The sequence below is a fragment of the Beta vulgaris genome, chromosome 8, assembly GCF_026745355.1.
Source record: "Beta vulgaris subsp. vulgaris cultivar EL10 chromosome 8, EL10.2, whole genome shotgun sequence".
In the NCBI taxonomy this organism is placed as follows: Eukaryota; Viridiplantae; Streptophyta; class Magnoliopsida; order Caryophyllales; family Amaranthaceae; genus Beta; species Beta vulgaris.
The window spans coordinates 54,388,329-54,412,038 of NC_079209.1; the positions used below are offsets into that span (position 1 = coordinate 54,388,329).

The 23,710-nt window shown below is 35.4% G+C and overlaps 3 protein-coding genes across 6 annotated transcripts; all 3 read right to left on the reverse strand.

The window, feature by feature from the left end:
* Positions 1 to 560: 560 nt before the first annotated feature.
* On the reverse strand, positions 561 to 6,978 carry LOC104901914 (chaperone protein ClpC, chloroplastic-like). Its single transcript, XM_057391228.1, has 8 exons — positions 6,405 to 6,978; positions 5,979 to 6,094; positions 5,770 to 5,883; positions 5,464 to 5,655; positions 4,511 to 4,944; positions 2,933 to 3,008; positions 2,756 to 2,845; positions 561 to 1,928 (listed from the first exon to the last, which is right to left on the reverse strand). The coding sequence occupies exons 1-8, from the start codon at positions 6,976 to 6,978 to the stop codon at positions 756 to 758; spliced, it is 2,769 nt and encodes a 922-aa protein (XP_057247211.1). The 3' UTR covers positions 561 to 755.
* LOC104901920 (actin-related protein 2/3 complex subunit 3) lies at positions 6,889 to 23,372 on the reverse strand. 3 transcript variants are annotated; one of them, XM_048634231.2, is made up of 5 exons: positions 23,123 to 23,345; positions 22,943 to 22,992; positions 21,830 to 21,938; positions 21,449 to 21,718; positions 6,889 to 7,024 (listed from the first exon to the last, which is right to left on the reverse strand). In XM_048634231.2, exons 2-5 carry the CDS (start codon positions 22,943 to 22,945, stop codon positions 6,996 to 6,998), a joined length of 411 nt encoding a protein of 136 aa, XP_048490188.1. In that variant the 5' UTR covers positions 22,946 to 22,992; positions 23,123 to 23,345; the 3' UTR covers positions 6,889 to 6,995. The 3 variants fall into 3 exon arrangements, with proteins under 3 accessions (XP_048490188.1, XP_048490189.1, XP_010687845.2); XM_048634232.2 differs by lacking the exon at positions 6,889 to 7,024 and adding an exon at positions 8,751 to 12,108 and having other exon boundaries at positions 23,123 to 23,343; XM_010689543.4 differs by lacking the exon at positions 6,889 to 7,024 and adding an exon at positions 18,905 to 20,962 and having other exon boundaries at positions 23,123 to 23,372.
* On the reverse strand, positions 12,118 to 16,805 carry LOC104902443 (chaperone protein ClpC, chloroplastic). Of its 2 annotated transcripts, XM_048634228.2 has the most exons (3): positions 15,026 to 16,805; positions 14,277 to 14,386; positions 14,152 to 14,226 (listed from the first exon to the last, which is right to left on the reverse strand). In XM_048634228.2, the coding sequence occupies exons 1-3, from the start codon at positions 15,741 to 15,743 to the stop codon at positions 14,209 to 14,211; spliced, it is 846 nt and encodes a 281-aa protein (XP_048490185.1). In that variant the 5' UTR covers positions 15,744 to 16,805; the 3' UTR covers positions 14,152 to 14,208. The 2 variants fall into 2 exon arrangements, with proteins under 2 accessions (XP_057247210.1, XP_048490185.1); XM_057391227.1 differs by having other exon boundaries at positions 12,118 to 14,386.
* Positions 23,373 to 23,710: the final 338 nt, after the last annotated feature.

Consider the following 23,710-nt stretch of genomic DNA (forward strand, 5'->3'; position numbering starts at 1 on the left):
GCAAATCCAGCAAGCTCATGATCTCGTTACCTATCTGCGGACTAGTAGTATCCCTTCTTATACCTTTTAAGTTACTTGTATAGTTTCATGATGTAAAAAAAGAAAAGATTTATCAAAAGATAAGTGTTGTAAGTATCGTGAAACATCTCAAAGAAAAAAAAAATGGTTGCACGTATTAAAAGCGGAGGTATATTGTAGGATGATTGCATATTTGCATAAGCCTATCCAAGTGTAATTATCAAAACGTCCTTCCCCTCTCTTATTTGATAACAAACGATTTGTTTTAGTTGTTTTCGTAAATGTACCTCCGACTATTTGAGTATGCATTTACCTCACTTGCAATTAGGCTATACAAAACTATATATTGAAGTTTAACGATTGTGTTTACTTGTAAGAAAAGTTTTGTTTTGCATGGAAATTACACAATTCGAGAAGTAAATCAATCAAATTCATAGAGAAGCCAATCAGGCTGCAAACGACCTCACCTCTTTTGGTATATCATCTCAAGACATCAAACTAGAAATTAAGACTATAATCATATATGAAGATAAAATAGGGAGTGTGGCTTGAGAAAACAGCTCTTAATTAAGTTTTCTTATTGAAACAAACACATATAAGAGACAAGTTCTATTTGCACCAACTGTTAATTTTTGAATGAAAGAATAACAGTGAGAAATTGTTGGAGGGATGAAATACGACCAGCATGTCTCTAACTAAATTCCAAAGAATTCAAGATTTTACTATACATTTAAACTTCACACTGGAAGCAACTCAGAAAACAAGCTGGAATTATTATTACTACTACTAAGCACAATGACATTTCCACTAGAATCAACATCCAGAATAACTGAATCACCTTCTTGAATTTCTCTTGCAAGCATCTTCTCAGCCATGCTATCCTCCAAAAGCCTCATGATAGCTCGCCTCAGCGGCCTCGCTCCATAACTTGGACTATAACCATCCTCGACTACTCTCTGTGTAAAACTCTCAGTCACTTGAATATCAATGCCCTTGGTTTCAAGCCGCCTGAAAACTTCCTTCAACATGATATCTGCAATCTCCTTGACTTCCAACTTTGTAAGCTGCCTAAACACAATCATATCATCTAACCTATTTAAAAACTCAGGCTTAAAGTATTGCTTAAGCTCCTCAATCACCAGGTTCTTTATTCTGTTATAACTGCTGTCATGATCATTGTAAGTTAGATCGAATCCTATACTCCGACCACCCTTCTCAATCACACTGCTTCCAATATTTGAGGTCATAATCATAAGGGTGTTCTTAAAATTTACAGTTCTGCCCTTGCTATCGGTTAGCCTTCCATCTTCAAGAATCTGAAGCATCATGTTGAAAACATCGGGATGAGCCTTTTCAATTTCATCAAAGAGGACTAGAGTATAAGGGCGGCGCCTCACTGCCTCAGTAAGCTGGCCACCTTCGGAGTAACCTACATAACCCGGAGGTGATCCGATTAACTTTGAAACCGTGTGTCTCTCCATGAACTCGCTCATATCAAGGCGGACCATGGATTCTTCAGAACCAAAGTAGTAAGATGCTAAAGCCTTTGCAAGTTCCGACTTTCCTACACCGGTTGGACCTGAGAAGATGAAGCTGGCAATCGGACGGTTAGGATCTTTTAGGCCAACCCGAGCACGGCGGATCGCACGGCTGATGGCTTCGACAGCTTCGTCTTGACCAATAACTCGGCCATGGAGGTTGTCTTCCATCTTGAGAAGACGATTTGATTCGTCAACGGAGACTTTCTGAACTGGTATACCTGTCCAAGAAAACACTATATCCCTTATTTCTGCTTCTGTCACAACTGGTCCAACATCATCCATGTTTGCCTGTTTCATTTCCTTATTTTGGCTCATGAGTGCAGATATTTGAACCTTCAGATCCAGTTCTTTATCCCGCAATTCCGCAGCCTACACATGGCAGTTTGTGAAACAGTTCAGTATGTACAACACTTGCAAAGCATTAAAGGAGGACTTTTTGCACCACTATGTACTGGGAAGTACATATTGTTCTGGCACTCTCAGAATATTAACTTACCCTTAGCTAGACCTAGCAAAACAACAAAACTGAATGACACCTGATTGCCTTATCCAAAACTAAACTGTATCTGAACATACAGGGTCTACCCGATCTGACCCATAAACTAGTAGACTAATGTTTGATCCATCATAATAAGCTACTTGACAATAGACCCCAATATCTTGAGGCCGTGCTGAATTAAATAATTCATCACACGAATATGACCCAATCCAAACAACCCAGTTTCCACCTTTACCCATGGTTGAATGAAGCTCAAAGTCAACCATGACAGACAGCCAAAAGATCCCATCTAAGCTAACGAGCCACTCGGATGAATAAACTAGCGTGAAGGTGGTTAGGTCTTAAAATTTTGGTTTACCTGCTCTTTATTTTTATGTTCTTTTGGAAAGATGGTTCACCCATTCTTGGAAATCAATAAAAAGGACCATCAAAGAAGCTGAAGGAGAGCTTACTTGCTTAGATAACATGGTCATCTAATACAACTAATACAAAGGGAGGTGATAAAAAAACATGTCATTTGGAGGGTTAACCCAATCATTCAAGCGACGCTTTTTTGCTGCTTATGGGGATGCAGCTCAAATCAATAGGGCCTATTTAGATTATAGAGGAAGGGAAACATGGAAGTTGGTGACATAGATACTTAATTTTATTGAAATTGGGAAGAAAAAAGAACATCTCAGAGAACAAAGCTCTTTACCTTCTCAAACTCTTGGTTGCGGACAGCACTATCTTTTTCGTTTACAATCTGCATGACCTGTTTCTCAAGTTCTCTTACTTCTTCAGGAAGCTGGAAAATGAAATGAACAACTAAGGGTAAAACAAATAATCTGGGAAATAAGTAGCAAGCCCAGAACTTTGGTGCATAAACTCGTACCTCCGCATGGCGCAATCGCACCCGAGAACCAGCTTCATCGATAAGATCTATAGCTTTATCAGGAAGAAATCTATCACTGTGGAGTATTCACATATATTAGAACAAATCATACTCGTCCAAAAGCAAGATACTAGAGGGGAAAACTCCAGAAAAGTACAGAAACATCACAAAAAGGGGATCTGATAAGAGCCTAATGTCATCCGTGAAACTAACTTTGTCCTGCTCTAACAACTGGTAAGTTGGGATTTAGGACAGCCAAATAAAGGAAGAAACACAGAAACTCCTTGCTAAGTGGATTGTGCAATAGAGATACCAACATAGTTTTTCACCATCTTTACCGGTAAGCTCAAGTAATATGGTGGATCAGTTATTCAGTTTTCTAAGGACACAAATCTATAGGTTGTGTCATATGCTGACTATGGGTAAACAAATATGATTCCAGAGACGGGGTACATTTCAAGCATGTGTTTCAGAAAACTTGACAACCTTTTAAAGACAATTAAAAAGAATAAGGTAACATCATTAACTTAATGCTTTCCACAATCGTTTGATGGATGGGTAGGTTATAGGTCGTACGAGATGATGTGGACCATATTTCGGGATATCATAGAGGACTAACAGCCCATTTTATAGGAAATTATGAGGCTAATGTCCACAAAAGGCTTGTCTACCCCAGTTCTCCCATAAATTTCCTTTACTACTTGAATTCTCGATACCACCTTTAAAGTGGTAATGCCAAAATATATATAATTATATTACCATTACAACATTAATGCCATATAATTCAGCCTGCCAAACGGACCATAAACGTGTGACAACCACAAACACTAATGGAACGGAAGGAGTATAGGGTGGATGTGACCACTCAATACATTCCTAATCATAGCACATGTAGTTATAGTGTATTGGGTATTTGTGTAAGGAAGTACGACTAAATTACAAAAATCTCTGTTATCAAGCACTTACCCAAGTTGATAAAACACTTTGTTTAGAGTGGACCTTCTAAGTGGCACACAGTCTGTTCAGGAACGGGGGATTTTATCCATAATGCTATAAGGCTCTTGAGATAAAGTGGAACCGGCATGGACACCTTAAGACTAGATTTTGGGCCAAAATAGTAGGAACATTTCATATGATAGCGAAGTCGGGTTCTTGGACGCGTGCCCATGTCGAATAATCTGAGGTTGGGGACATAATTTGAAACAAGTGTTTTTCCTAGTGAAATACACTTGCTGCACCATTATCAGTGGATGACCTACTCATCAAACACAAAAAAAATAAAAACATAGTCCCAATAAAACCTTTTTCACTTCAATAATCAATAATAGCCTCACAGCATAAAAAAAACACACCTCAACTCCCTGCCCCCCAATGCCTCCATGTTTTTTTTATAAAGAAGAAAAAGAAAACAAAAACACAGCAACGACCTGATTGCTTGACAAAGCAGCAGCAGCAGTAACTCTACATCAATCAGAAACACTTGTTTTCAGAACATTGGTCATTTCAAGACTAACTATGGGTGTAAAGGTGATATAAAATCTATACTATGCAAGGTAAAATGAGCAAAAAGGTACATGCCTGATGTACTGGGATGACAGTTCTGCTGCTGCAATTAATGCTTCATCTGTATACGAGAGCTTGTGGTGAGTCTCATATCGCTCGCGGAGCCCTCTGAGAATCTGAATTGCTTCATCTACTGTGGGTTCAGGCACTTCAACAGGCTGAAATCTTCTCTCCAATGCTGGGTCCTTCTCAATGTGTAGTCTGTATTCATCTAGGGTTGTGGCTCCTATGCATTGTAATTCACCCCTTGCAAGAGCCGGTTTCAAGATGTTTGCAGCATCCATTGCACCCTCTGCTGCCCCAGCCCCAATCAGAGTATGCACTTCATCAATAAATAGAATCAGGTCGTTTGATTCTTTAACTTCTTCCATTAGTTTTTGCAGTCTACCCTCAAACTCTCCACGATATTTAGTTCCAGAAACCAGACGACCCATGTCAAGAGTTATGACCTGAAACCAGAAGGTGAAGTGACTATTTTTTAAAAGAAAAATCCCAAATTGATAATGAGAAACAGTAATATTCGTAAAGCAGTTATAATCAATCCTAGTTCCAATTAAAAATGTGGACCCTTTAAGGAAAACATTTTAAGTTCATACTGATATAAGCCTTCTTAACTCTATGACATGTTTTCATACAAGCATGGAACATGAATATAAGTACTCCTGGAATTCCACTTCTTTTTTTTTGGTATATATTCTCCCTCAGAGGGTGATCCTTCTCTAGCAGCTAGTTCAGTTTAAATAAGGAAGATGAATTAAGAGTCCACAATCTCTTTAGCCAAAAGCTATCTCCAAACACTGTTATTAAGAAATGCATACAAGTATAATTTCCAGAAATGACCTCCTGTGATATAGTAAATTTTACACCAGTACACATGTTAGTATCAAGACTGGAAAGTCCATGACATAGCAGTGTTCTCTAGTCAAAACAAACGACATCATAAAGTTCACAAGACAAAGATCATAAACAGCATACCTGCTTCCCCTCGAGTTTTCTGGAACATCGCCATTAGCAATTTTCAGAGCCAGACCTTCTGCAATGGATGTTTTGCCAACACCTGGCTCTCCAACGAGGCAAGGATTGTTTTTTGTACGACGACTCAGTATTTGGATGACGCGCTCTATTTGTTTGTGCCTTCCAACAACAGGATCTAATTTTCCCTTCAGAGATGAAGAGATTCAGCTGAAAAAATATGTACATGTGGCAGTATCTTTCTGCACTTCCTATTAAACATCAATATATATTCAATCGCATTGTTCTAGGGTTATACATACCTCTTGCGCCACCTTTGTCAAATTTGTGCCATACTCTTGCACTGTGGGCATACTGTCACTAGAATTTCCACCTATAGTAACAGATTCCTTTTTCTCACCCATCATGTTTAGGACCTATTTAGACCAAAACCTCATTTGTTAATAGATGGCCAATGAAGACCCCATGTACACACACAAATTTATCAGCATAGAGAGAATATACAATTGACCTGTTTACGAATCTCTTTTGTATCAACACCTAGATTATCAAGGACACGGGCAGCTACACCCTCACCTTCACTAAGCAATCCCAACAGCAAGTGTTCCGAGCCAATATAATTTTGACCTACAATATCAAAATTAAGGCAGACGTGAAGATCTATATGATTAAAGGAAGTTCTTTAACTTCAGATAGTTTAGCAAGTACTTGATAGATTGCAATGCAATAGGTCTATGCAATACAGGACCATAAAAGTCCATATGTTATTCTGAGGCAAAATCTATGAAAAATATACATAAAATAGCCAAATCGGATACTTAGACATGTCCTCACCAGTACTTGAGTCCGAGTAACATATGATAAAATTAAAGAGACAAGGTTTTTCTCCTAGGAGATAGCACTTCATTTAACAAGTTTATTAATAGAATAGTCTTACCAAGTTTACGAGCCTCTTCCAATGACAGTTCCAAAACACGCTTAGCACGAGGACTAAATGGAATTTCAACAGGAATGAAACCACCGCCTCTTCCAACGATCTTTTCAACTTCAATACGTGCATTTTTCATGCTAACTCCCGCAGATTTCAGAACCCTGGCAGCAATGCCAGTCCCCTCACCAACAAGACCCAACAAGATTTGCTCAGTGCCAACAACATTATGACCTAAGCGCCTCGTTTCCTCTTGAGCAACCAGTATAACTTTTATTGCTTTCTCAGTAAAACGTTCAAACATCGCTTTAATAACACCCCTCTTTGGTCTCCCTCTACGAACAAACATTGCATCCTTCATATTTGAATCAAAACCTAAGGTCCTAAAGCTTCCCAAAGAACCCAAATAAGGGGTACTCGCTCGAAGCCCTGAGAAAGCTTGAACTCTTAATCTACATACTTGTAAAGGTGCTACCATTCCTACTGATGAAGTTATGACTTTAGAGCCTTGAAATTGCTCATTTCTTCTTTGATAGGTTAATGAAGCAGGGATCTTTAGCAAATGAGGTGCAATAGCAGCCATGCTATTCCAAATTTAATTTATATTTTTGTTGGGTTCACCACAACTTCTGCATTCAGTGAAAAAACCAAGCTGAGCAGAAAAATCAAACAAATTTAACTATATAGTTTTGAACATAAATATAATAGTAACAATTAATGCAAAAATTAAAGCAATTAAGTTGAGAATGAAATGAAGTAAACTATTTTGCACAATCTATACTAATATATTAAAAGGCGTGCGCAAACGAGGAACGGTGCCACATGGCGCTCTCCCTAGGGAGTTTTACAGGGCCGTTCCTGAGTAATTTAGGGCCCGGGGCGAACTTCAAAATATGGGCCCCCAACCAATAAGAATTAAAAAAATTAATAATTAGTATTAAATTAGAGACATTGAAAATTTACAATCCCAAAATATATTTAAGCATACATATCTTTATTTAAAAGACGGCCTCTGTGAATTTTTTGATGCAAAATCATTGATAATAGTGTCAATATCTTTATTTAACATCATCACAAATTCACAATTCACATTAAACATTAAGCAAAATAGCATGAACTAACACTAACTGTCTAATTGACTAAAGCACCAAAGAACTAACTGACTAACTTCAACAGTTCAACGAGATTTGTTGGGGTGGGGAGCAAATAAAGTAACAGTAATCATCCCATTGAAATTAAAAATTAACTACAGTCTACAATGCCCACAATAATTTTTTCACAAGAAATTTGGGGGTATGACCGTATGAATTATGAATATTAAGCATTATGTAGAAACAAGAGAGCAACAACATAAATTCTTTAAAGACTAATAAACTATACGAATTTAAATGATGATAACAAGAATCACAATTCACAAATCATCAAACAATCAAATTGTAAGGGTTTTTTTTTTTTTTTTTATAAATTGGTAGTTAATGTGAATTTTGGGGGAAAAAATTGGAGAAAGAGAATCATCAGTAATTCAGTAGAGAATTATAGTAGGCGACGAATGATGAATTGATGATTGACGAATAAAACCACAAAGGTCAGAGGATTACCGATTACGTTATTGATGTGGTAATGCCTTCACTCCCTTCAGCCGTTCAGCGTTATTTAACTCTAATGTTTGATGTTTCTTCCGCTTTTCAGTTCTTCGTTTTGTAATTTTTTTTTATAATAACTGAACTCGAAAATTGGGCCCTGGGCGTGGGCCCCGCTCGCCTCACTCTAGGGCTGAGCCTGGAGTTTTAGTTCATGTACTAAAGTTTTAACCACTAGATCAAGTTGTATTTAATGTTATCCTATCAAAATACAATATTAATAAATGAAAATTTTTCTTACTCGGGGAATAGCCGGGCATAATAACTAGTTATCAGAACTAAAAACTACTAGTATATTCACCAAACGAATTACATAAAATAAGAAAACCCTTCTTCCTGAAAAGATCAAACCTTTAAACCCATAAAACAAACATCATAAGAACAACTGAATCAATAAAGTTAATGATTTATTACTGCATCAAATGATCTTAAATTCAGATTAGAAAAATAAAATTGCAAGAGAAAAGAGATGATTACTGTTTGTAAAGAGTGTAAATTGGCGATTGCAGAGGTGCTTGACGCAGAAGCAAAGAGCGTGAAAAAAGAGAAGTGCAACACCTATATTCTTGAACGAGAATACGCGATACTTCTTCTTTGTTTTTGTTTCTATGTTTTTTTTGTACTTTTAGTTTCATTTTTAGGGCCCATTTAGCAAGCAAGCTTTTCACCTGAAGCCCACAAAGAGAACAAAGAAGAAGATTCGGAGGTGGGGTAGGTTACGACTCTTTTTAGTTTTTTTTTTTTAATAGTGATTTTGATATATGCAGTTCTTAGAGTTACAAATAAGTGCTAAATATGTTGGAAAATTTCCTGAGATATTTCTCTGGTTTGGCGTAATTCTCAAAATACCCTTTTTATTTTGATAATCTCTCAAATACCCCTAAGGTTTCACACATTGTTTAAAAATACCTTTATCATAGACGGGAATTCAAGTGCATTAATTTCCAGAGGTACACTTGAAACTTCAACTTTGAACTTCAAAATTCAATAATATGTGTTCAAACCTCTAATTTTGCACCGTACCTCTCTTTACCAAATATGTTTTTTAAAATGAAAGGAGAAGGACCCTGTCCTAAGCACTTTCATTTGCGAGTCAGGTTCTTCAGAAAAGAGGGGAGAATAAGGGAATCCATATTCTAAAACACCAAATTTGGCAAGATTCGAACTCAATACTTCAATGATCCAAGGTAAAAGTCTTGTCAAATGACTAAGTACTATTTGATGAAGAGGGACGAGTATGTGCCAACTTATATATCAATATCAAACAGTAGTACATAATGCAATCAACACTGTACAAAAGTATATTCTTTATGCATTTAGCAAGCATATTAAGTAATACTCTCTCCGTCCTACAATATAGTATTCAATTTGCTTCCTTTTTACACGATCTCCAAGACGTACCTTTGACGTGCGATATATTCAATTTCATATTTGATAAAAATATAAAAATTTATTATATGAAAGTACACATTGAGGCAAACTAGAGGTGATCATTTTGGCCCGGCCCGGCCCGTTTTTGGGCCGGGTTTTGGGCAGAATTTTTCGGCCCGCGGGCCGGGCCCGGCCCGGTCATTTTTTTTTTGTTTTTTGGGCGGGCTTTGGGCAAGCTAAAAACGACTTTTTAGTCTATTTTTTGGCCCGGCCCGTTTTGGCCCGCAAAAGCCTGCTAAGCCCGGTCCGAAATAGCGGGCTTTGGACACAAAAATTTGGCCCGAATTTAGGCCCAGCCCGGCCCGGCCAAGCCAATGGGCAAATTTTTTTGGCCGCGGCCCGGCCCATGATCACCTCTAAGGCAAACCTAACAAAATCCCACATGAGTATATATTTTTTTGTATATACTAATGAGAATATTTGGTCAAAGATTTTAAAGTTCGACCTCAAGCAAGAGAAACACGCACTATATTACGATACAGAGGGAGTAAATAAAAAACTAAAAATGAAAATATAAAGCAAAAAATAAGCATTAGTTATATTGATTGACGATGACTATGTAATAAATTTCTAAATTAATACTATTATAGAATGTATTTGGGAAATTTCCTGAGATACCCTTGAAGTTTGACTAAATTTTCAAAATACCCTTAAAGGATTGGACTAGTCAAACCTCACTATTCATCTCAAATATCTCTTTTTACCCCAAAACTCTCTCAGCTAAACACCCCGACCCCTACATCTATGTCCTAAAATTCTTGAAAATTACATAAATAAACAATAAAAATTACAATAATTAATTACACTCATCCTTATTGATCATTTTACACAATTATGTAGCAATCAACTATCAGCTATTTACCAAATTAAGCACTTTTATACAAACAACTTATACAATCAGCTTGTCAAACCAGTTAATACAATCATCTATCAGTTATCCGCTAATACAATTAGCTAATATTTATCCACTAATTGTCAAACAGGATCATAATCTTCCCTATCCAAGCCATTATTATTTCTTCCCTGGATCACATTTTTATAACTTGTCCTATTATTTACCTTGTTTGGCAACATCACCAATTCACCAATGTCGTTTATGGCTCCGTTACTTGTTAAAATCTAACTCTTAGTTTCATACATGCAATTCTTCATTTTTATGGCTCCGTTATTTACCTTGTTTGCATGTAATTCTTCATACGGTCTTTATGTCTTTGGGGTTGGATTTCCGTGTATTTAGTTAACATTTATTCTGCAAGTACATCCTTCCACTTCATTGTTACTTCTTCTACTATGGTCTCTTAAGAACGTATGATGGCATATGCAACCTCCTCTATTAAACTCAATTTTGATGTTCTGGTTTATAATGCAATTCAACAACAGTAGGTTTGTTCTTACATGATAATCCATGGTTAACTTTTAGCTGCCTTTTTGTTCAATTTAATTCAGTAAGTCTTTACCTTTACTTGTCAAAGTATGCTCTTCTTTTTGTGCAAGTCAAAAAATGCAGGTGGGTTAGGCTTTAAAAACATCCTTAATTGGAATATGGTGTTTGTGTGTAAACTTGCTTGGTGTGTGGCTCAAAGAAATATAATTTGTGGTGAAATGAGTGAATTGTATATCTATTAAAGATGCATTGTGGGACACTCATGAAGCCCCTACAACAGCCAGTTGGGCTTGGAAATATATTTGCATAGCGAAGAATGGGTTAAATGGCACATTGATGAGTTCTCAATGGTTGAGGTGTAGTACTTTTAGCATCAAAAAAGTGACGTGTACAAATACTTAGCTCACATTAAAGTATCATAATAGCCTTTTTCTTAAGAAGGCCATTATAAAATTTTCAGTATTGTTTCTTTTGGTTAATATTACTTCTTAATTATCAAAAAAAAAGTATAGCTCTTCGTTATGGTGTTCCTTTTACCTTTATAATGATATAAATTCAGTTTCAAGTTACTCTCTATCCTTAATTAAAAGATTAAAATATTCGTCCAAGACACTCATATAATTTGTGTCTTCTTAATAAGTATACCCTTAGACATGTTTATATAGAGGCTTATTGTGCAACCGATTGAGTTGTCACTTCTCAATATAGGTCATTTGGTTGCTATTTCTATGAATATTCTTTGCACTTTGCACTTCAACCTCCCAATTTCATTCTCTCATTGAGGATGAATAATTAGGCAAATTCCTAGTTTGTAGGATTAATGAAAGATTATATAGACAATCAAAAGCCCAAAGAAAGTTACGTCTTAATAGCAATTGATAATAGGACTCTACAAATTTGTAAAGGTACTTTTGTCTATAGATATATAAAGTGAAAGTATTGGGTCAGACCGTCTGACCCAATATTCTCGTCAGACGGGCTGAGCCCAGTACTATAACATACAGCAACGACGACGGTCGAAGGATTCTCCACCATTCCCACATAAAACCCACCACCACCACCACAACCACCACCACCACATTACAAAGCCTCATCCATCTCCACCGCCACCACCTCAGTTCTCGATGCGACACTACAGATCACTTAGAACATCAGCTTCTTCCATCGAATGTGTTGTTAGAACAATGGCTCGCCCTCTTTTTGAACTTTCTATAATGTCCCAGACATGTCTTCTAGTAAGTGGATCCATACCAGTAGTCTACAAACTCAAATATTAGCCTATTGTGGTTACTTGTTCACGTGAACAAATAGGAAACATTTGCAAGCCTTGAAAGTAGTTAAATAATTTCATATCAGTTCATCTAAGTGCAAGTGCTAAACAACAACAAACGACAACGAAGGTGAAGCCATGGAGAGGGAAACACAAAAATTCTGATCCCAGGTTTCTGATAAAAGAAGATGCAATTGTAGAAGCTAATGATAATGAGCTAACGGGGCCTGTGCGGAAGAGTATTTATAAGGAATGAAGAAGAAGGAGAAAGTGAGATAAAGTAGAGGTTAGTTTTCTTTTCAGTTGGACTTTGTTTTCTTTCAGTTGGACTTTTGTTTCTTTCAGTTGGACTTTGTTTTTTTTCAGTTGGACTTTGTGTTCTTTCAGTTGGACTTTGTTTTCTTTCAGTTGGACTAACTGAAACAAAATGAAGACTACTTGAAGAAAAATGAAGACTACCTGAAAAAGAATAAAGACCAACTGAAACCCAAGTAAGTCTAACTGAAGCACAAAAACCAACTGAAAAAAAAGAAGACTAACTGAAAAAAAAGAAGACTACCTGAAAAAAAATGAAGACTACCTGAAAAAAAATAAAGACTACCTGAAAAAGAATAAAGACCAACTGAAACCCAAGTAAGTCTAACTGAAGCACAAAAACCAACTGAAAAACAAAGAAGACTACCTGAAAAAAAATGAAGACTACCTGAAAAAAAATGAAGACTACCTGAAAAAAAATTGGAACCACCTGAAAGTCGTCCGACCAAGATTATGGTCGGACGAGTCCGACACAATACGTTCTCATATATAAATTAGTTTGACTTTTACAAGAAAATGATGAAAATGGTGTGAACAACCCTCAAAAATATATATTGAGTTGTTTGTTTGTTAGGCTACTGTTGACTATCACGCATCTCTTCAGATTTAAAGTGATTATCGTTTTTGAACACCACATAACAAGTCACAAAATCTCTATTTTTTTTTTTCCTGAGATTCAATACAAATTCTTAGAAAACGATATCATAATCAAAAATCACCAGGAAACCTTTTCTTTCAAAGAGAAATCCATCCAAAGGAGATTAATTATTAATAGATCTTTGACGGCCAACGAAAATACAATATCCGGGACGTCATCCTCTCGAAGTTGTTCTCCACATTTCAGTTGATGGAAGTGAGCCAACACATGTAGAACTTTATTCTTCCATATTTAACAAAAGACCATATCATTATTATATCATTATCAATATTTTCAATAATACTTTAGTTACCAAAGAATTATTTTTATACTTCAGTTTATGATACCTTTGTGCCTTAGCCTATGTTCAGTTCACCTTATTTTTGCTTATTTCAGATCTAATCAGATCTGATCAGATCAGATCAGATCAGAAAAATAAGTTCAGATCAGATCAGTTCAGATCATGCTTATATTTAAAAATCATTATATCTTTCATTACATATTAGTAAAAATTATAATAATTGAATATTAATAAAGTACTCATTGAGACGTATCAATCAAGACCCCACATGACTATATTTTTTCTTATATATTGAGAGAAATCTGAAAGATAAGATCTTGTAATCAGATCAGATCAGATCAGAAAAAATAAGTTCAGATCAGATCAGAAAAAATAAGTTCAGATCAGAAAATTTCAGGTGAACTAAACATAGCCTTAACTTGGATTATCCGAATTTGTGGACTATTGATCATTGATCAATCATCATCATTAGTAATGTTAGTCATAAATTTTCATACCCCATTATGTTACACCAGACCCCAAAATCTCCATGCCGACAGTCGAGAATCGACAGATCAGACAAAACTTTGTAATCATCATTATGCTCTCATCCCTAGATTTGCCAATATCATTTTGGACAGGTGCATCAAGAGTTGCGTGCTCTCTGGTGCACCTACTTAATTGCGATTTTGGAGTGATTGGTTGAGAAGTTAGCAAAAAAAAAAACTTTGTAATTATATAGTAGATTTTTTTTTTAATATTTTACTATACATTTAAACTTCACACTAGAAGCAACTCAGAAAACAAGCTGGAATTATTATTACTACTATTAAGCACAATGACATTTCTACTAGAATCAACATCCAGAATAACTGAATCACCTTCTTGAATTTCTCTTGCAAGCATCTTCTCAGCCATGCTATCCTCCAAAAGCCTCATGATAGCTCGCCTCAGCGGCCTCGCTCCATAACTTGGACTATAACCATCCTCGACTACTCTCTGTGTAAAACTCTCAGTCACTTGAATATCAATGCCTAGAGCTGGCAAAATATTACCCAACCCGCCAACCCGACCCGAACCCAACCCATTAATAATGGATTGGGTCAAAATTTTCAACCCGTTTAATTAAATGGGTCGACCTGACTCAACCCGTTTAATTAAATGGGTTGGGTCAGGTTGAAAATTCCAACCTGATTTTGACCCACCTAACTTATTCATGAAAAAACAAGCTAAACAAATCCCTAACTCAATTCAGATTTCAGCCCAAAAAAAATTAAGCTGGACCATAAAGTAATAAAGTAAAAACCCTAGCACTAATTAAAAGGTTATGGATTTCAGATTTCCACCTAAATAAACATTTGTGTTGATTCTAAACAAAAGTTAGGTTGATTTTGAACAATATTATCATATGGTTGTGTAATGACTTAATTTAAATTTGCTGCCTACTGTTATTTGCAAATAAATTGTGTTGTTTTTATTATTTTTTTTTAAACTAAAAAAAATTAAACGGGTCACCTAAAGGTTGACCCGTTTATCATTAGGTTGGGTTGGGTTGTAAATCTCAACCCGTTTAAGTTAACAAGTCAGGTTGGGTCAAGGGGTTCTCGACCCGCCAACCCGCCAACCCAACCTGATCGTGACCCAACCCGACCCATTGCCAGCCCTATCAATGCCCTTGGTTTCAAGCCGCCTGAAAACTTCCTTCAACATGATATCTGCAATCTCCTTGACTTCCAACTTTGTAAGCTGCCTAAACACAATCATATCATCAAACCTATTTAAAAACTCAGGCTTAAAGTATTGCTTAAGCTCCTCAATAACCAGGTTCTTTATTCTGTTATAATTGTTGTCGTGATCATTGTACGTTAGATCGAATCCTATACTCCGACCACCCTTCTCAATCACACTGCTTCCAATATTTGAGGTCATAATCATAAGGGTGTTCTTAAAATTTACAGTTCTGCCCTTGCTATTGGTTAGCCTTCCATCTTCAAGAATCTGAAGCATCATGTTGAAAACATCGGGATGAGCCTTTTCAATTTCATCAAAGAGGACTAGAGTATAAGGGCGGCGCCTCACTGCCTCAGTAAGCTGGCCACCTTCGGAGTAACCTACATAACCCGGAGGTGATCCGATTAACTTTGAAACCGTGTGTCTCTCCATGAACTCGCTCATATCAAGGCGAACCATGGATTCTTCAGAACCAAAGTAGTAAGATGCTAAAGCCTTTGCAAGTTCTGACTTTCCTACACCGGTTGGACCTGAGAAGATGAAGCTGGCAATCTGACGGTTAGGATCTTTTAGGCCAACCCGAGCACGGCGGATCGCACGGCTGATGGCTTCGACAGCTTCGTCTTGACCAATAACTCGGCCATGGAGGTTGTCTTCCATCTTGAGAAGACGATTTGATTCGTCAACGGAGACTTTCTGAACTGGTAGTATCTTGAGAAGGTCAATACTTCAATTAACGCGGCGCAGTGTTGACGTTTACAATTGCCGCAGTCATTTTATCAGGTTCACACCAGAAAGAAGTTGTGATTTTTGTTTGGGCTTTTATTTTAGTAGCCTTAGGTGCATTTTTTTACATTTTTTTTGGCCTTTTAGTAGTTAGTCACGCTAAGGATATTAATCTATTATGTTTGTTAAGAAACCATACCTATTTTCTAAAAAAGTCAATAAAACTCTTTTTTGTTTAACTTTGAAAAAATGTTATTGTTTTAAAACTTCAATTTTGAAACTTAAGAAAGGAGGGGTTTTCATAATAAGTTTGGTTTGAAAAATATATTAGTGAATATTTAAAATGGAAAGAAGAAAAAAAAAAAAAACAGAGGAATCAGTGGAAGGAGAAGAAGGAAAGAAAGAAAAAGAAGAGAGAAAGACATTTAACTATATTACATACCATCAACCACAAATCATTCAAAGTTCATAAACCCTCTAACATTCTAATATAGTGGGGTTTCTTAGAATGTGATTTTAACAAGTGGCTTGAAGTCAAAAATTACAAATAAGCAGCAAATGTTTGAGATTTTTTTCTGGGTCAGGTTCAAAACAAGGAGAAAAATAGTTAAAACAAAGCAGCAAATGTTTGTGATTTTAACAAGTGGCTTAGTTTGTTTTAATGGAACATGAAGGCATTAAAAGGCCTTGTGTAATTTAAAATATTTACATACATGTTCTTTTATAATTATTTGTTTTATACCTTCATGTTCTTATTATATTTATTAGAGTTTTTTGTCAAACACAACCTTTTATATACTCTTTTTTGCGAAAGACAACCTTTTAAAAAAATTTGGGCAACTTCAAACCTTGATGAAATTTTTTTTTGTCAAAAACAACCTTGACCGATAAACCGACGGTTGACTCGCCGGAAACCGGTGTTGACCTTACTTAAATGATCATGTGCCCCACACATGATTTCTTTTCTCCCTAATTTTACCCATTTCCTTCCCTCCCCCCCCCCCCCCTAATCACCCTCCCATCTTTTCTTCCATCCCTTATGCATCTTTACTCTCAACCCCAATTCCTCACCTTATCTCTTTGTAATTGTTGCCGAGCAAAATTCACCTGTAATCATGAGATGCCATGATCCTATCTTGCTATTTCAAAGGATTGGTTTTGAATTCTGAACCTCCAAAAACTCCCATTCCAACTCCATTGTGGAGTCCTCAAGCCCATCTCAACCAGCACCACCTTTCCTCCGCCGTCAGATTCTCTCTCCTCAACTGTGACATCCATAGCCAACCTCATCTTCTCCATAGAAGACCCAAAAACCTTGCTCTCATCCCTAGATTTTCATACTCCCACTCTCTCTGCTGGTTTACGCGACTTCACCACCTGCAATACCCTTCCTGATATACTCTGTAAATCCAAAAGCGTTGAGAAAGCTCATGTTTTGTTTAAGTAGTTTAAGGGGAAATCAACTTTAGCCTTAGAAAAAAGACGATCTGAATTTGCAAACTCAAGAGAGAAGATGAGGAATTGGGGTTGGGAGTAAAAATGCAGAAGGGAAGGAAGGAAATATGGGAGGGAAGAAAATATGGGAGTGTGATTAAGGGGGAAATAAGTAAAATTAGGGATAAAAGAAATCATGTGAGGGGCACATGATTGTTTAAGGTCAACGCCAGTTTCCGGCGAGTCAACGTCGGAATGTCGGTCAAGGTTGTTTTTGACAAAAAAAAATTTCATTAAGGTTTGAAGTTGCCCAAAATTTTTTAAAAGGTTGTCTTTCGCAAAAAACTATATATAAAAGGTTGTCTTTGACGAAAAACTCTATTTATTATCATATTTGTGATTTTTTTTTAAAAAATGTCCTATTTTAATCATACCGATGTATTTTGTTTTATACCTTCATGCTCTTATTATGTTTTTTATAGTGTTTTTCTTAAGTCTTATATAGGAATGGCAACGGGTCAGACTTGGACCGGATTATGCATAATCCGACTCCGTCCCTACAGGAAGCCGGATTTTAAATCTGAGTCCGTCTCCGAAAATCCGATTCCGACCCGACTTAAAATCCGAACATCCGACTAAAAATCCGAACATCAGAATCGGAATCGCTTCAAACTTATTTTCTGTCCATTTTTTTTATGATAGAATAGTCTACCATAATACGATAATCTAATCATTATAATTTATTCTAATAATCATATGAAAATCTTATATAGTACATATAATCTAAATATTACTATTATTTTTTAACAATCATTCCTTTAATGGGAAAATCCTATATTATACAATTAGCTGATAGTCGAAGTCAGGTTATACATAAATTATACATTAATAAATAAGAAAAAAGGATTGATTGACTCAAAGTCGGAGTCGGATTATTTTATGAGATCCGACTCCGACCCTCCTCCGACTCGGAGTCAGACTTTTTAAACAGAGTCGGATTACTTTTTTGTCGGAGTTGACTCGGATTTTTTCCTTCGGATCGGAGCGGATATGGTCGGATCCGAACTGGATTGCCATCCCTGGTCTTATATGCACCTATTCTTTTAACATCAGGATGATGTTCTTTATTTTATATCTTCATGTTCTTTTCGTGCTTTTATTCATTGTTATGATTCCTTTTATAATTTTTTTGTTCCTCCACCAAAATAGGAGATAAGTTTTGTTTACCAATTATTTTGCTTTTTTTTATTCTTATTTTTGGTAAATTTGTTTTCTCCCTCCGAAATATCTCAAGGTTTGAAGCAAATATTTTAATCTTTTGCCTTTCACCAATAGGTTTTACTTTTAAGTAAAAAGAAAATAAGGTAGTGATGAAAAAAAAAAACATTATTTTTATTGTATTTTAGGTGGTGCGTGACATAGGTCATAAAAGAACATTAATTAAAGTAAAAGAACATATTTTATAGGTAAAAAGAGTACATAATTCAAAATTATATTACATTTATAAAAAGAACATAGGTCATAATAGATAAAAATTTAAAAGAACATACTCAATCAAAATAAAAGAACATATTATCAAGGTAAAAAGAATATATGATTTAAAAATTATCTCATTTCATAAAAGAACATAGGTCATAACGAGAAAAATTAAAATAAAACAACATACCTAGTTACGTTAAAAGAACATATTTTCTAGGTAAAAGAACAAATACTCCGTTGTTCAGAATCATCTCATTTTATAAAAAGAACACAAGTCATAATGGAAAATAAAGTAAAAGAACATAACTAATTACATCAAAGAACATATTTTCTAGGTAAAAAGAAAATATGCACAAACATTTACTAGAACATCATCCTATGCAATTTTCATAACAAAATCCAAAATTTGTTTCGATCCACATTGTCTCGAGATTTGAAGTATTTTTACTATATATGTTCGACTATAATATATTTGTCCGTCATTGACATATATCTTGAAAAAAATATGTCTAATTTATAAAAGAACATGTCTACTTGATAAAGGAACAAACAATTCAAATTTAAATAACATATTTTCTGCGTAACAAGAACATGTCTAATTTATAAAAGAGCATGGGCCGTAAAAAAAACAAATAGTAGAAGAAGGTACCATTAAAATAAAGATGATGTACTTTTATAAAGTCAAGGGAACAAATAATTTACAATCAAATAACACGTCTAATAATGTAAATTGTTTTTTTTTATGTTTTTATATTTTAAAATCAAAATTAGTTGTCTCTCTATAATTTTATAAAATGGTAGAATGCTAAGTCAATGCAATCCATGTACTCCGAAATATTAGTGTTAATAATTTTGTGAAAGTTTACTCAACTAATCGATAATAGTAGTTAATTTTTTTAATAAAAAAGCTTAATGCAATCATGTGGGAAGAGATGAGGATATTTTTTGAGTTGCCACATCAATAATTCGTAAACGCGTAATGATTCTGCCGCTAAGTTTGAGGAACTAACTCATGTTTTTTTCTTTTTCTTTTTTAATTTATTTAAGGGATAGAAACTTCTTGCATAAATACAATGAAACGGCGTCGTTATTGATGAGATGCACAAAGAGCATCATGCTCTCGGGTGCACCTACAAAATTGCGAGACTAAAAGGGAAATCTAGAGTGTAAGTCTATATGGATTGATTAGAAGACTTTGAGTTTTGGTCTCGGAAAAGAGAAAAGCTCCTAAGCATAAGGAGATGTATTGGAAGTTATTATTTGGGAAGGTTTACAATGAAAGAAATTAGTAAAAACAACAGGAGCCTCATGAGGTGTGTCAAAGATAAAACGCAACTTTAGTCTTTTTCTTTTATACAATATCATTAAGAAGGCTACAAAGGAAAGCAGTATGTGAATCGTTTTGCGGTTTGCATATGAGGTAATTGAAGAAAGTTGGAATTTCAGAAGGGAGCATGAAATTATATAAGACTAAAGTCGTCTAAGTTGAATTCGAGTAGAGTTGAATAAATATCTAATCGTTTTCAAGTCAAGTTAAATTCGAGTCCGGTCAATAATAGATCGAGTTGAACTTATATGAGTAACATGTTGGGTTGAATTCGAATCAAGTCAATAACAAGTCAAGTTGAATTTGAGACGTATCTATAACAAGCAGGTTGAATTCGAGTTTGGACAGTAACATATCAGGTTGATAACGAGTTTCAACATGTCAAAATGGGTTTAGCTCATTCTTAAGCTCGGATAGAATTCAATTCAGGTCAATAAGTAGCAAGTTATAATCACGTGTTGAACAAAAAAACATAATCTTATACTCTATATAGTTTCTACTAATTGCTAGAAAACAACATTATATTACAATCAATTTTGACCCAAAATTGAAAGTATAATTTCAAATCTTTTAGCATGAGAAGGATGAGCCGAACAATCCCTTGACATTTTCTCTTTTTTTGGTGAATATAGCCACCTTCTTACATTACCATATTATAAATATTCCGGTTCCTCTACAGTTTCAGTTCCAGTTCTTGATACACCGGCCAGATTTGCAAAACAAGGAAACGTGGTGGTTTTTTTGGGGGGGGGGGGTTATATGTTATTTAGTGAGGTGTTTAGAACCAGAGAAAAGGAAGTAGAGAGAATCCTATTCCATGTTACAACACAGACATAGGTCTCAAAACTTGATACTTCATTCAGGCCAAAAACACTGATATTTTCCATTGAATAGCCGAGCAAAACAGTAGGTCCTGAGCTCGAGTAACATAGGTGCTATATTAGAAGCCATCATCATTTTACGAACAATCTTTCTTATTCATGACATCTGCTACCAACACAGAACAGCAATTGTGTAGGAACAAGCTAAACCAGAATTCAAAGTATATACTCAATCAAGTAATTATTTAGGGGATGAAGCTCTAAATCCTAAAATCTGATCTTTACAATTGTGTTCTGGGTTGTTAAGGATGAAGAAACACAGCTCTAAATCCTAATATTTAACCTACATGTAATTTGGATGGTAAAAAATGAAGAATTGAAGATCATACAGCTCTCAGTTATGAAATTTGACCTTCCCAGTGCATTTTGACTTATCGATTTATCCCAAATCCTAATTTTACAGATGGTGTAAATAATGTAATCATGCAGAAACCATATGGTTTTCAAAACACAGATTAGATAACATATACGCAAATTTGCACCATAGTAGGGGTAGCAGAATGGTTAATAAAGTTTACCTGCTTCCTTGTGCGATTTAGGAGGGGAAAAGAGACCAGGGAAGGGGAAACCAGGCTCTCCAGGGACCGGAACATCCTCGAGACCCAGATTAATAATTGCCTTGGTACCTTCAGCCAATGTTCTGCATCCCTCAAGCCTTTTCAAAGCAATGTTAATGTAGTATGTCAAGTATATAAGCAATTTATCAGCAGATCTCTTTATGTCAAAATTTCTGAAGAAGACATTGGCACGAAAAAAGGTGATTGATTCATCAACAATATCTGTGCTTTCTGCGCAGATTTCACAATGTACATCAGTCAATAACAGAAGAAGAAAGTTTGGAGAAATCATTTACAGATGAACAAATGGGAACAAATGAACGGTGTGATTGTTAGGCTAACCTTGATCAGAAACTGGTGCAGGGCCCTTGATATGGGTTTTCAATGGAAGTAGTGGACAGCCACAAGCTTTCGTTACTCCTTCCTCGTCAACAAAACTAGAGTGGTAAACCTATGATTACAGCCGCAACTTAGCATTAATCACTCTGGCATCAACAACATAACAATACCGCACATATAGATATCAAATCCAAATCCAATATACTATGAATTAATCTTGATTATCCATCCTAAAGACTAGTAGAAATAAACTCTAAAACTACTCCATTACATGGATTCAACTACGTATATCCCATTTAAGTACGCGTCTGGATGTTAAACTCGGGCCTTTTCCAAAGGACTTGCAAGTTTTTTTGGCATAAATGAAGTTTGAAAGTTTTCAATGTCCATGATCATGTTAGGTTATTGGGTACCAACACGATTGACATTTCTAAGAGACCAATGTCCATACCCATGTTAGAATCAAGTACCCATATGAATACTTATGGGTCATTTGGTTCAAGATATGGAATGGAAAGGGAATGTATGGACACAAATAGAGGAGGGGAATGGTAACAAAATTGGTTGCCTTTATTAAGTGTTTGGTTCAAGCCTAGGAATGGAAATGAATGGTAGCTATTACCACTAAGTAATGGATTTTGTTACTTGAGGAGGAGTGGAAGGTAACAAATTTGGCGAATCCAATAACATCAATAATGGTAATGGGTTGATGTGGCATTGAACCAAACAAGAGAAAAAGAAATTGGTAATTGATTCCATTTCTGGTAGAATTCACTATCAGAAGAACAAACCAACAGATTACTATCAGTTGGCACTGTCTTATTCATTAACAAACTTGAATTTACTTTAGCATTAGAATTCACTGTCAAAATGAAACACCAAATCATAATCAATCCCATAAAATCCTCAAAGACCCAACTTAATAAACTCCTGAATCCACATTTTACCATCAAAATCCCATGTTTCAATGTGATTAATAAGCTACACAACAATTCAAATTGTATCAAATTGCATAAACAAAAAATTCCCAGATGCTTGAATGTCAATTTAACTCCATATCATCACAAAAACAACGAAATTTAACAAAAAATCAGAAAGGGTGTTAAATTCTCTCACCATTACGAACTTCAATCTCACTATTGCCAAAAATTTCCCCTTGCAAAGATCTGGGCAGAAGAGATTTTAGGCACAAATTAATTTATACAAACTTCACATGAATACCATTAATTGAAAATTGGGAATGCTGAAATTATCATAAATTAACAAGATTTTCAAAAAAGTATGAGAATTTTTCACCTGAATTCAATCTTGAAAATTATCTTGGGCGATGATGAGAGCTGATTAGTGATTTCATCGGTTTTTCAAAATTGTTTGGTGGGTGAATTATGGCTCATACGACAGCGTTTTCATCAATTAATTGGGCTGCAGTCTATAAGCTTTTCTCGATAGTGTTTAGTCCACACTCCACATCCAGCCAAATAAAATTAACAAGGGTGATTATGTTGTGATTATTGATTAATGGGTAATTTTTATTTGATTTTTGAAGAAAGAAAAATGGCCACATCTAATTTGGATTGGGAGGGAAGTTAAACATGACCCATGTAATTATTAATAGATATGGCTTTTGTATTAGGATTCATCAAAAGATATTTGACAGATTGTCAAGACAACACCATGGTGTTATATCGCTAAGGTTTTCCGACTATAATTCCAGCAAGTTCATGATCTCGTTACCTATCTGCAAAATAGTAACATTCCTTCTTATATCTTTTAAGTTACTTGTATAGTTTCATGATGTAAAAAAAAAGATTTATCAAAAGAAAAGTGTTGCAAGTATCATGAAACATCTCAAAAAAAAATTATTGCAAGAATTAAAAACGGAGG

Coding starts and splice junctions, on each gene's coding strand:
- LOC104901914 (XM_057391228.1), bottom strand. CDS start 6,978: ATGGCTGCTATTGCACCTCATTTGCTAAAGATCCCTGCTTCATTAACC. Junction 6,095..6,404: donor GGAAGAGGCTCGTAAACTTG/GTAAGACTATTC, acceptor TTGATATTGTAG/GTCAAAATTATATTGGCTCG. Junction 1,929..2,755: donor GCAACCAAGAGTTTGAGAAG/GTAAAGAGCTTT, acceptor TGCCATGTGTAG/GCTGCGGAATTGCGGGATAA.
- LOC104902443 (XM_057391227.1), bottom strand. CDS start 15,743: ATGGAAGACAACCTCCATGGCCGAGTTATTGGTCAAGACGAAGCTGTC. Junction 14,387..15,025: donor CAGGCGGCTTGAAACCAAGG/GCATTGATAGGG, acceptor TGCCAGCTCTAG/GCATTGATATTCAAGTGACT.
- LOC104901920 (XM_010689543.4), bottom strand. Junction 21,719..21,829: donor TGCACCAGTTTCTGATCAAG/GTTAGCCTAACA, acceptor AAATCTGCGCAG/AAAGCACAGATATTGTTGAT. Junction 20,963..21,448: donor TAAATCGCACAAGGAAGCAG/GTAAACTTTATT, acceptor ACTCGAGCTCAG/GACCTACTGTTTTGCTCGGC.